Source organism: Odontesthes bonariensis, chromosome 4, assembly GCF_027942865.1.
Source record: "Odontesthes bonariensis isolate fOdoBon6 chromosome 4, fOdoBon6.hap1, whole genome shotgun sequence".
In the NCBI taxonomy this organism is placed as follows: domain Eukaryota; kingdom Metazoa; phylum Chordata; class Actinopteri; order Atheriniformes; family Atherinopsidae; genus Odontesthes; species Odontesthes bonariensis.
Window position 1 is genome coordinate 6,212,556 of NC_134509.1, and position 13,533 is coordinate 6,226,088.

Here is a 13,533-nt window from a genome sequence, read left to right on the forward strand (position 1 = left end):
AGAGTAAACATTAAGACATGGTGTACACTATAACTATAAGTTTGTACACCACCCGCCCGCTTTCCAATTCAGCCAGCTGTGATTCAATTGAATTTCCGATTCAATTCAACATAGATTAAAACAAATACTGTAATTCTCTGGTTTATTGTTTTTTAATAATTTTTATTTTATTTATTTTTTTATAATACACAGTATATCTAGTTTAGGGCTGTGTGACATATTTGTAGAAATAGCTTATTTTAATTGACAAGGAAAAACAAATCTATATGTAGAGGAAAATGTCAGCTGCATCAGACAGCATCGAATCTCTTTGAATCACATCAAATCATTCTGTTTTAAAACGAATTGTCCCCATAACGTATCTGAATGCATGTATCTAGATGGGCCCCCGTATCGAATCGTCTTATGAAGGAGATACACACCCCTACTTTCGTGTTATTTGACCAACTATTTATTGAAATACTATCCATTAAACTTTCTGGGTTTTGTTCTTTGAAATGATGGCGCTAAGACACAAACCAAACCAATTTTTCAAACCAAAGATCTAAAGACCCCCCGCCCCCAAAAAAACTGCCAAACTACCATCCGCTGCACTGACCTCTCTCTATGAGCTCACTGTCTAAACCCCCTTGTTTTCCATGTGGGTAGAACTGACAGGGCGTGGCAGGACACCATATCCCTGCATGCACCACTAAACACAGCTGAGGCTTCACAGTTGGGTTTCCCATTAAGTAACAGTTTCCTGGGGGGTGGAACAGTGCACTTTATGAGGCATGGCGCTGTGCAAGAAGACACTATATATAAAAAAAAAACATATTTCCAAATCTTTTTAAGTATAGATGTGATGTGATGATGATTATATACTGTGTATTCTATCAAAGTTTGCTTTCCCCATATTGCCACACACACTGGGACCCTCAGTCCAGACAACATTCCTAGAACACCTACAGCACAGTTATTTGGGTGGTTCCAAAGAGTTGTTGTGGGATAATATTACCGACGGAGTCTTTTCTGTGCCACTGACCAAGAAGTGAAAAGGGAAACACTTTCATGGAAAGTATGCAGCCATGTGAAAGTGTTTAAACGCTAAGCTACTGCAGGCGCATGCCAGGGGGATTTTAACGTGGGGTTGGGAGAGGGCTGTCAACACAAAGGACACAGGGGACGCACACATGCACACAGACGCACATGCACGCTGGAACTCAGCCCAGCATTAAAGGGATAGTTCGCCTCTTTTGACAAGAAGCTGTATGACATCCCATATTAGCAATATCATTTATGAACATTGACTTACCCCCTGCTGCGTCCTGTGAGCCGAGTTCCAGCCTCGTTTTGGCGTTGACGAAGGTAGTCCAGCTAGTTTGCTAGGGTCCCGAAAATAAAGTGTTCAAAAGAGTGATACATTTGCATCACAAAATCGTTCTCCAGAAAAAGTCAGACCTCACAATCGCTTGGCGCTATTTTCTCTCCCTTCATATCAATGCGTTCAGCCACCTAGCGATAGCCGCACCTGTTACAGTGTTTACTGCTCGGTCTGCACAGTTTACACAGCACGCAGTGACACCAAGGGAGAGAGAAATAGCGCCAAGCGATGTGAGGTCTGACTTTTTCTGGATGAACGATTTTGTGATGCAAATGTGTTACTCTTTTGAACGCATATTGTTTTGAGAAGCAAGACGCTTTATTTTTTAAACCCCAGCCAACTAGCCGGACTACCTTCGTCAACGCCAAAACGAGGCCGGAACTCGGCTCACAGGACGCAGCGGGGGGTAAGAAGATGTTCATAAATGATGTTGCTGATATGGGATGTCATACAGCTTCATGTCAAAAGAGGCGAAATATCCCTTTCAAGACACGTTACTCCTCACTGATACTTTACAAGGTCGACAAAAAAAGACTGTTGCAAGTGTTAAAGGCAGACTTTTATATGACTGAAATACATTCTACAGTTTTTTAGCAACCTCCACGCTAAAGGGTTGACAATTTCTTATCCAGATTTGCTCTTCGTAAGATGACCTGCGAAAAAATGAATCTCAAAGTGAAGGCGGCTAAAAGACAAAAGCTTTTCGACTGAACTTTTTTTTCCTGGTTCACACAAGTGTCAACATAGCACAAAGAAATCCTGTCAAACGCTTCTCATATCTCTCCCTTAGCCACAAAAATCCACCAGATGTGCCTTCCCAACGAGCACAAAACAAATGTGTCTGCTCATTGCAGAGTGGGATGTAAATGTTATTAATGCAGTTTATCAGGCAGCCCTACACAAAAAAAAACGTTGGTCCATCCTAAAATCCCCAGAAATTCCAACAAAAAATCCAACTAAATAACTGCTATTCATCCAGCACAGAAGGGAAAGTCTAAAAAAAAGAGCAGGATTCTTTTCTGGGATGGTACTTTTGTACGATCAGGCTACAATGACAGCAGCCTTTCCAGATTTGTGTGCGTGTGTGTGTGTGTGTGTGTAGTGGACAAATAGATGCTGGGACACATTATGAAGAAGAGTGCATCTGCTAAGCTGTGTTTGTGCTCAGTCTTCTTGTTTGTTTCAAGCAATGGGGAACATAAATCTAAGCGTTCTGAGGTTTGCTCTCTAACTTCCTGTACACAGAGGAGGGAAGTACTTATACAGCAACAAAATCCTCTCCAGGGACAGGAGAGAGGAGAGAGGAGAGAAGAGGAAAGGGAACAGAGCGACACAGCACTTTGATTCTAGCCCCGGATGGTATGAAACTCAGATATGATTGTGAAGCTGGCAAAAATGACATGTATACAGAGCAAACTGCCGTAGTCCAAAGAACGAGTGAGGAGAAGATTAGCCTCTGTTTACTCGGCTGTGTAAACATCTTTAATGTGACGGACAGAACAGAGAGTGCTCTGCATTTAACCGGGCTGTGATGTCAGACTTGATTTACACAAAATATGAACCAGTGTCTTAATCTGTGGACATCTTATTTTGCTTGTTTATTGAGCTGGAATATTTTGTTCAAATCACGTTGTATTCAGTAGAAGGACAGATTGTAGCTTATGGGATGTATGGAAGGGTAAAGGCCAAGGTATGCTGAACAAACTGAAGAAAATCCCGAAAGTGATACACGGTGCCACGAAAAGTAGCCGTGTTTGTTACATTGTTGGTGCAAAAATTTGAAAAAAGAAGATTATTCGGGGGAACCATTGTTTGCACGTCCTTCCTCTCTCTGCTCTTCACTTTCATACAAAAAGAAAAAAAAAGAACTGCGATATGATACAGTTGCATAAATAAACAAGACTGAACGTAACACTGGACTTACAAGCACAGATGAACTTTGCAGCCAGCATCTGTAGACAAATAAAAACCTCTTTGTTTTCTTCCAGCATTTATCTTTTGTCCCTCATGCACTAACACAGGTTGCCAGGATGGATTAAAACCCTTCCTTTCCAGGCCAATCAGTTCTCTTGTCGCTTCACAGAAGCAGGGGGTCTCCGAGGTCAGCCCTTTGACAAATGGAGCAACTCATTGTGAGTGCGAAGGAGGGACAGAGAGAAAGGATATTTGTTGCCGCCTGAGAGAACGTAACCTCACCATTTGGACAAACCTACGTTTTTTTTTTTTTGTTGTTTTGTTTTTTTTTTTCTAATTTGTGGCCAACGCCCACTTGAGGAAACTCAAAGCCATCCGGCACGCATACAGACAGTGGCTTGAGAGGCCCACTTAATGCCCACCCATTGCAAATGCTCCATCACTCACACACACACACACACACACAGTCACAACGTAATCCCGTGGGACCTCTGTCTCTCCCTGAAAGAGTGAGCCTGACACGAGCCTCAGACTCACCCTGCAATCCCAGCTAACCTTTGCACACACAGACACACATGCACATACATAAATGCATACAATTACCCATAGTGGAAAGTCGGGGGCCCCGGGCCAGGCAGGTGCTGCAGCAGTCCCACACAGCGATAGCTGTGCATGCATAAGTGTGTTTGTGCGTCTGTGTGTGCGACAGTAGGAGGCTCGTTTGCCGTCTGTCAGTACAGGCTGCTCCTTGCATTATCAGCCGGTCTCTGTTTCTCTTCTCCCGGGGATTCTTGGCTGAATGCGTGCGTCTGCACGGTGACATGTGTCGCTTACAAGTCGATTCTGACTCATAGATCAATGGATCCAGCATTATGTATCACCCTAATGTCATTACCGGGGTCACTGTCAGTGAGCGACACACCCACAGCCTCCAGCGTCCTCCCGCTCCGATGCCCCCTGCACTGTTACATGTTAAGCCATGACTGTAAAACGGCAGGTGAGGGCTTTGAAACTGCACTTGTCGTGATTTTGGTCTAAAAATAAAACTGACCAATCAGGCTAAATGACAAACTGGGGCTTCCGTCTTCACTGCATTGAGTGCAGCAGCGTTAATTGAGCTCATTTAGCTCATGAAATTCTGTCGCCATGCATGTTTACCCCCCAAAAAGAAACTAATTACATTTTAGCAGCGATATACAAGCAATAAAAAGCAATGAGCGAGACACCAGCACGATCTCCAGGGATGCTGTAAGTGGCACAGATCAGCAAAGCTGGCAAACATGAGCGAGATGAATAAAGCCAAGTGAGATCTTAATGTTTCATTTTTACTGACTCCGGTTGTTTTTTCAGCTAAGCAGAAAATTGGTTTGTACCACGTTGCTAAATGTCCTTAAACTCACTCTGTTAGTGGTAAAGCCACCGTTAAAGTGCATTACTTTACAAAAGTCTGAAACCCCCCTCATTTCTTTATATACTGCCAGGAAAACAGGCAATAAGTGTAACAACTTACTAACAAATGTGCACTGAAGAGAAAAGGAAATACAGCAAATCAGGTAAAAACATAGTTTGCACCATTCTAATTGGCTCATAAGTCAATGATCACCTTTTTTTTCAACACAGGTTTAACCCTCTTAGGAGAGTTTTATTGTCATTTCTTGAAGCAGTCTTCAGGAATAGTTTTTTTTAGGGTTCTGGAATGACAAAGTTTTTCTTTAGATGTACATATCTTCTTTAACATCACTGTATGCCTGCCGTACCATCCTTTTGGACTTTTTTTTTCTAGATGTACCTACAGAAATTGGAACTAGCAGCCTGTCTTAAAGGCTGCCTTTAACAAAGTACTTCACAAAGAAGAAAAAAAATGGTCCAGTACAAGGACTGGACTGAAAATGAGTGAAAAATAACAGCCAATTTCCATTCAAAAAACTTTCAAAATTCCTTCAGAAAGCCTGGAGAAACAATGCTAAAAAAAAAAAAAAAAAAAAAAAAAAAAAATTTCTGTCTCCTTGGAAGCAAAATATTCCAAAAATTAGAGGCAGCTCCAGACTTCTGCAGAGTACTTTATAATTACAACGTAAAGCACACTAAGTATTAGTTCTTTCTCTTTTAAAAAGCAGCTGTCCTGTCTTCCTGTTCCCACTGATGTCCAATAGCGCAAAACTTCCGCCTGCCTCTCACCCTTTAAGCTGATAATCATATGTGTGAGTTGCTCTGAACTCATAATAAAGATTAAGTCACAGGTCACACACAGTTCACACACACACACACACACACACACACACACACACACACACACACACACACAGATGAGCCAAAGAGTGAAGCATGCATATAGGAAGAGACTCAAGCCTCTGAGGCTTGGCATACATACCTTGTCAAACAGAGTCTTCCATTGCTGAGACAAGGAAAGAGAAGAAAAGAGCATGGTGAAGGAGTGATTCAGAGGAGGAGAAGGGCGGAAAAATCCACTCAGAAAGAGGTGCCAGAGAGGAGAGGAGCACCTGTTTGACCAAAGGGGCTTTCTTAACAGCAGCCTTGCAATCGCATGCTATAATCATCTGATTATTGATACTTCCTGCGCTGTGAAAATAAAGTCAGCCCACTGTGTGAAGTTAAATCCCCGAGTAAAGAATAAACAGTGGTCGTGTGTTCACCTGAGCCTGCGCAGACTTACCACATCTTCTGGAGCGACGGGAAGGACGTCGGTACTTTCCAAAACCTCGATCTCCTCGCCCTCCGCGTTGGCAGCCACCGCCGGAGAGATGTTGACCGGTGCCTCCCGGGTTCCGCCAGTCATTCTCTGCCTGCTCTTCTCCATACATCCACGGAGACCAGCGCACAGATCCTCAATGACTCCACATACTGTACTCCACATCCATCTTGCTTTGGAGATTAGACATTAAATGTGTGCGCATTCAGGGATTTCGAGCGCAACCAAGTCCTCATCCGCATAAAGGGGGAAAAGTTGATGAAGTTCAGTGATATGGTGTGTCAAGGTCTTTCACTACAGCGCAGCAGTCAGATGTTTGTGGATCTGGAGCGGAGCCACTGAAAGTGGGCAGCGATCCAAGTTTTTGAGACGGGTTTCACTCCTTTTTTTTACTTTCAAAGACGCGACGCAGGAGGAGCAGCAGTGCGCGGATCCGTCTGAAAGAAACAATTACATCATCATTATCATCAGCGGTGACAACACGACACAGATCACAAACCGGCCCGGATGACGCACAAAGTCTCGTGTGGCTTTTCCATGCACAGCAGCCGGTGAAAGTCGACTCAAGCAACGCGCGCACATGGCAGAGTCGAGGTGAGAAGTTGGGAAATGTGCCAAATTTTTTGGTGCGTCATGACACCTGGCACGCGCTTTCTGCTGGTCGACGGCGCCAAAACGAAGACATTCGTCTGGTTCCTCCGCCGGAAGCCTCGATGGGGTGGAGAAAATTGGGAGGGGGACACACATCGACTGAGTCTGGCTAGGACGAGACGACTCCGCTCCACGCGTATTCGTTCTCCCGGGTGCTGGGAGAGATGGAGAGTGAGGGTGGGGGAGGAGAAATGAGGGAGAGAAGAGAGGAGGGAGAGAAGAGAGGAGGGAGAGAGGAGGGATCACCGGCCACTCCAGCTGAGGGATTTCGAGGAACTCCGGGTGTCTGGCTCAGCAGCTGGGTGTCACAGCCCACAGGACAATTTCATATGTGCTGCCGCAGTGTGGCACTTTTATTCACATTTGAATAATTTCACATCTCATGTTATAAACGATAATTGATTCTGCTTCACACTGAAAAAAAAAAAAAAAGAGCTGGGAGTGTGCGAGGATGTAGGCTTTGTCCCTGATTACTTCAGGGGATCCAAACTGTCCCCTGCAGGTCTGCTGCAATCACCCACCCAACTATTACCCTGTGAGACATCAAACACACTTAATACATAGGTGGAAGCCATGAGGAGGCATCATGTGTGGTCTATAACGTGTTGGTTCATCGGTATCTCTCTGGTGAAAATCCCCCTGGTTCGACATGATTGCATTGCCATGGAAACAGTGTGGCTTCATTATGTTATATATTTCCTCCCCGAGAGTGTTGTCCTGACTCCTACACAGCATCGATAAATTAAATGTCTTATTTAATGTTTGAAATTCATGTCATTGCTTCTCTTTGAAGAAGTTTTAGAGAATTTTGTAAACTTCTTGTGGCGTCTCCAGTTCAGCCAATTTCGTACTAAGTTTGTAATGATTCCATCTCTTGTCTTTAGGCTGTGGTTTGCTGAAACTTTTTCATGAAACATCCCGATTTCCAGGCATAATGGTGTGTAATTTCCACAACACATACCATATAACTTATTTGCACAAATATAGGCTTGATCTCTGCCAGAAGTCCCATTTTCATATTCCCACAGTTACTTTTGTCTCCTGTTAAAGTTAAATCAGATTTAAGGTCTGCCACACAAGCTATAAAATGCAGTGTACATGCAAAACTCATTACAAATATAAGAGAGTGAAATCAACCAATAACTAAACCTCATTACAGTCTTTCAGTCCAGATTACATTCTGTTTTACATGTCACCAAGGAACTGGCGGCCTGTCCAGGGTGTACTCCGCCTCTCGCCCATTGACTGCTGGGATAGGCTCCAGCCCCCCCGCGACCCGACCGACGGATTCAGCGGTATACATAATGGATGGATGGATGGATGTCACCAAGGAGTGAGGGAAAAGCACAAGAGGAATTTCCATCAAAAGCAGCCGATTGGCCAAAAGTGAGCTTTTAAGAAAGATTTCGCAGGTCATGAACTAACATCAGCCAAAGAGCTGTAAGAGGAGAGGCAGAGGTGGCAAGGGAAGAGAGTGTGAACCAGAAGAAGAGAGGCAAGAAGTACAGCAGGAAAAACACCTGCTATGTGGGAGAACTTAGCTCATGTGTAAATTAGCAGCTAAGGAGTGACAACACAGTGTTGCCGTCTTGTCAGAGGAGTGCGACTGAAGGCTGTTTGCAGGCGCCAACCACTGATGAACTTACACCAATGCACCCTTTCATTAACACCATCTTCCACCTTCCAAATACATTCATTTGTAGTGATTTTAAAGTAGATGTTTCGCTCACTGAAAATACCGCTGCACAGTTGCTGTTTTTCTTAACTTTTCGATGCCATACAGCTTAATAATCAATTGTTTAGTTTGGTTGGACAAAGTTTGCTTTCATATCATATGACAGGGTATGTACCCCACTTCCAGTAGAGGTTTTCCATTGTGAATTGTCTCAAACGTCTACATTTCCTAGTGACTGCCCAGTGGTTCCCTGTGAATTGGACAGCGCAGGGCATTCAGACATGTTTATATGTTTCCCCAATTGCAGAGAGCAGAAACATTCAGTTCAAACACAACTGTGTAGGTACTGTGTAGGGACAGAACTGAACACTGGTTCATCACAACACTTTTTTTAAAACAGAGCTCATGAAAAAGTTTACACGTCTTGTCTTTGTTGTAGCAGTCACAGTGCCGTGTGGATTAAGAGTTTTTCAAACTTTGACAAAACCAACATTCCTGTGGGGGATGTTTACGTATGTGGATATAAACCAGATCTTCATTTTCTTTCCACAAAGGAAAAAGAGACAGAAACTGCCTAATTTACGTTCACCTTCTACCCTCTTAAAAGCTTTTTGGGAGTGAAAAAAAAAAATAAGCAACAGACACTTGCAATAAAAATTGGGATAGACTCTAACGAACAAAGAACTCACTCTTGGAAAAGTGGGACACTTACTATCTTATCTGGACCATAACTCGAAAGTTGACACTTTAACACCCCTTTTCACCAGCAAACCGACCAGATGGCTACACACGAACTGAGAAGACTTCATAAGACTCACTTTTAGTCGAATCTTAAAACTATATTAAATGTGTTTGATAACCGTGTACAATTTCTTTCAGGTTTCCAGCTTGATCACAAGACGCATATAGAGACAATTTGTACGATTCTGGCTTAAATATTGACGAAGAAACAAACTTGTTGGAAAATGCCCAACCTGCCTGATGGAACCACATTGCCCCCTAGTGGTCTGCAGTGTTGATTAGTTGAACATTTAAATCCCAGAGGACTCAGTAAAATGGACAAGATATATGCAACTATTAACTTCTAACGATGTCCCTTCGGTATCTATTTGGTATTTGTTTGGTGTCCCCATTGTTAACACAGAAAATTAACATTGTGTGGTTCACTATTCATATGTCACGATTTCATAGATATTCATCTGAATTTTGAAAGTCATAATTGTCTTTATCATGTGTGTTATTTTGATGTCTTTATATTACAAGTCTATGTTATATCTTTAATCTGCATATCTTAACAAGATGTGGTGTTTTCAGAATCACCGAGACAAATGTTCTATGAGATGGGAGTAATGGAGAAATAAGAGTTTTCTTTGTCTAAATCCAGAAATCCCCATATAGCACAGATCACCTTACACAGACATGCACACAGTTCAAGCATGTCATTGGCTGAAAAAGTAGTGTAAGCCCCGCCTCCGAGAGTCAAAACCCGGAACCCGCGAAAAACACTCTCTCTCTAGTTCTCTCGTTTGCTGGCTCGCTTCAGGCGTCTGCTCTCTTGCTTCTTGCCTCTTGTTCCAGGAGGGTTCCAACCCAGAGTTTCAGAAGGAGATTTGAGCAGAGAACAGCTGCTCAGAGAGTTTTGGAGATGGTTTAAGCAGAAGAGAAGAGCTCACCAGAGTTTGGGAGTTTTCCCATAATCTCAGGAGAGAACGGAAGGACGTGAGAATAACGATGCAGCGGACGACCGGAGGAGACCCTCCAGAACCCAGTGAGACCCCGGAGACGAGAAAGAAAGACCCGAACAAAGAAACAGATTGAAATACTCTGAAGATGCACGTTTTACGTGTTTTTGTTCGTCCCTCGCCATCCACGTCCTTCTACGTCGCACGTCCTAACCTCCGCTGTTTCACGCCATCATCACCTTTTCCTACCAAGAAAGCCAACTCCAAGCAACCTTTTATTAATCTTCTGTGAACTTAAGTTCACTTCATCAGAGAAGCAACGGACCCACTGACACTCACAAGATTCAATCATCTAACCACAGTCCTCGGCACCATCGTTTCGGTTTCCCGGTGAAAGAAGCAACTGAGAAGTCCGCTAAAGTCAGCCACGACAGCCAGGAAGGCCCAGAGAGCGGAAGAGAAATCCCCTCGGACCCCGCGTGGCCGCTGCCGTGTTCCGAACCGACTAAACAGAACTTCAGCACAGTAAGACCGACCCGTTTTTACCTTAAAGTGGGTTTGATGGATGTCTCGAGGCTTTCACAGAATGATAAATTAATCCGAAATGTCAGTATTTAGCTTCAAATAGTCAGCCAACCCAAACTATTTGAATAAATCCAGTAACTCTCCATTCCCATATTTTATTTTATATTCACTAAGTGTTTTATATAATCACCCATATTCCATGCATCTCCTGTTTGTTTAAAGGTTCATGTTTAAGATCATATCATTGTAATAAACAGCTCATATATCTATATATATATGTTATAATCACAGATTGTGTCGTATGCTTTCTTTACGTAATGTCTGTCCAACCAAACGAGAACTTCACGAAAGTAGCGAGATATGAGACTGATTATTAATTGATTATTAATTGAAAGATTAATTTAACACCAGGATCGTAAGATTTCGAACAGTTTTCCTACCTGACTGTGACTTAAATTAAGTCAAAACCTAGGTAGGTGGTGCCCTGAATTCGAGGTAAGGTTTATTTGAGACTGTAAGAACATCTCATAAATCCTTATATTTAATACGTATATAAATACCCAATAACGCTACATTGTAATTAATGTTATTGTAGTTGATGTGATTTTAGAAGCTAAGAGGTTACTTCAAAGCAACCCTGTTAAAAACTTAATTTAAAAAAAATTCTACTATTTTTAGGAAAACAACTTGTTGCTGGCATTAAAACTAGCCTATTAGCAACCTAGCTAACTTTGGTTTGGCTAGCTTAGTTGTGGAACTAACATTAATGTTTCAGAGCTAAAATGACTACAGTAACAGTAACAGATATCGCGGGTGATTGATCCAGTTACAAAATGGGAAATTTCCTGTTTTGAGTACACTGTGGGTGCAGCTTTAGTGTTATCTATTGGTTTAAATGTTACAACTCATGGGAAATAATCTGTGTTGATCCAAAGTGAGCTAATCATATCAACAACAAACTGTGAATCATTTTGAGCTATTTCAAATGTTTACGCAACACTTTTAAATACAGGTGTTAAAAGTTTTTATTTCTTGGCCATTTTAATTATTTTATTGACCCACGACAACATTATTTCACCTATTTATTCATTCATTTTACCTGACAAACAGTAAGGTCCAAAACTCTGAGAGAATATCTAAAATAATCTGTCATATTTTCACGTGATCCTGAGAGATATTCCAAAAGTTCATGGATTTGCAAAAAGATCAAAGACATAATAAGTCATAATGTGCAATATAGAGGAAATATTTGAGATTCTGCCCTACTTAAATTAAGCTGGAGTGATCGTGCCAAGCCATCAGCACAATATATCAGATTTCACTAAGTCGGCAGTCAGATGACACTCTAGTAGATTTGATCAACTCATCAGAGGCTTATCCAAAAGAGCTAACCTGAAGCCATCGCTGACCTGTTGGAAATATGGCTGTGACTAAAGTTTCAGGCAGAACACTAAGTGGCGTTGCGATGGTGGGAAATGTCGCATTAGCGATAAACAAATTGTCCTCTTTCTTAAATCACTGCACAACTGGATGTCTCTGAGGGGGGGCGGTCCATGCAGTTCTGAAACATTTTGGGGGAACTGGATGAGCTCAATCCAGACAAAGTTAAGCAGACCAGGAGTGAACACACCACCAGAAGACCAATGGAGAGTTTTGTCCACTAACAGATGAGTGTATGTCAAGCCGAGCCCACTTTATTTATAAAGCACTTTAAAAATAGCAACCACTGGCCAAAGTACTGATGAACATGATGCGGATGTATGTTAGATGAACATGAGGGAAGGACACCTTCTAGAAATGCAGGGGTGTGAACATCGAAATCTGGAGCTATTTTTTCCCCAAGCACAGATGTCAACTTGTGCAAAGAGAAGTACAGAGTTTGTATTTGGTGCTTTTTAAGGACTTGCTACTGACAAAACAGATCCAGCTGACAGCTCAGCTTCAGATATCCAAATTCAGTTCCTCAGAACCATAAATGCAGCAACTCCATAAGAAGTTGAGGGTGTTTTTGTATCTTACCTTCAGTCCTCATAAATTCCTGCCAAATAGGTGGTGAACCACGCTCCTCGCTTATATTTGTTATAAAAAAAGGAGAATTTTATATTCAAACTCTGTATAAGTTTACAACAACGGTCTATATGATCCCATTTCTTGGACGATTAATAAGGCCAAGGCTCTGTGATGGAAGACGTTCAGTGGCTCATTTTCAAATCAGAGCGAAACCAGCACAACAACCAGCTATGATGACCCAAATATTCTAATAACGTTTAGACAGAGTGGCTTGATAAGCACCATTTATAAGCCGATTTGTGCAATGTAAACTGTGCAGACCGAAGAGCAGACCGAAGAGCAGACCGAGCACTCCGCTGCTTCCGAGCAGTAAACACCGTAACACGTGCGGCTATCGCTAGGTGGCTGGACGCATTGATATCAAGGGAGGCAAAAATAGCGCCAAGCGATGTGAGGTCTGACTTTTTCATGCAAAACGATTTTGTGATGCAAATGTATTACTCTTTTGAACGCATATTGTTTTGAGAAGCAAAACGCTTTATTTTTTTAGTCCCAGCCAACTAGCCGGACTACCTTCGTCAACGCCAAAACTCGGCTGGAACTCTGCTCACAGGACGCAGCGGGGGGTAAGAAAATGTTCATAAATGATATTGCTAATATGGGATGTCATACAGCTTCTTGTCAAAAGAGGCGAACTATCCCTTTAATGTTCATTTAAGTTAATTTTCATCTGAAGAGTTCAATTCCTCTTGACCGATTCCCTTGTGCTAAAGTTCTCACCTTGTACTGATCACCTCCCCTCACAGACTGGATCATAACAGGTGCTGGTATTTTTATCTAAACACATCAACAGGCCCAAGCATAGGCGTAGGAATATTGGAGACAGGCGCATTTGTGCGCATTAATTCATACATGTCTGTCAGGTTTCCGATTTGTGTCCCCCCAAATGTTAAAGTCATTCCTACGCCCTTGGGCCCGAGTCAGTTTGACACTGCATTTTTAA

At 42.4% G+C, this 13,533-nt stretch overlaps 1 protein-coding gene and 1 long non-coding RNA gene across 5 annotated transcripts in view; one reads left to right on the forward strand and one right to left on the reverse strand.

The window, feature by feature from the left end:
* rhbdl3 (rhomboid, veinlet-like 3 (Drosophila)) overlaps positions 1-6,896 on the reverse strand; it is an 81,660-nt gene extending 74,764 nt beyond the window's left edge. Inside the window, exons 1-3 of one of the 4 annotated variants that reach the window (XM_075462634.1) lie at positions 6,628-6,896; positions 5,952-6,424; positions 5,649-5,672 (exon numbers count right to left, since the gene is read on the reverse strand). In XM_075462634.1, the coding sequence (XP_075318749.1) occupies positions 5,649-5,672; positions 5,952-6,152 (225 nt within the window). In that variant the 5' untranslated portion in view covers positions 6,153-6,424; positions 6,628-6,896. Of the gene's footprint in view, positions 1-5,648; positions 5,673-5,951 lie in introns of all 4 variants that reach the window. The other 3 variants (XM_075462633.1, XM_075462632.1, XM_075462635.1) reach the window with 3 other exon arrangements.
* LOC142378303 (uncharacterized) lies at positions 5,644-10,736 on the forward strand. The gene is made up of 3 exons (XR_012769602.1): positions 5,644-6,581; positions 7,523-7,575; positions 7,839-10,736. It is a non-coding gene; the product is annotated as an uncharacterized LOC142378303 (long non-coding RNA).
* Positions 10,737-13,533: the final 2,797 nt, after the last annotated feature.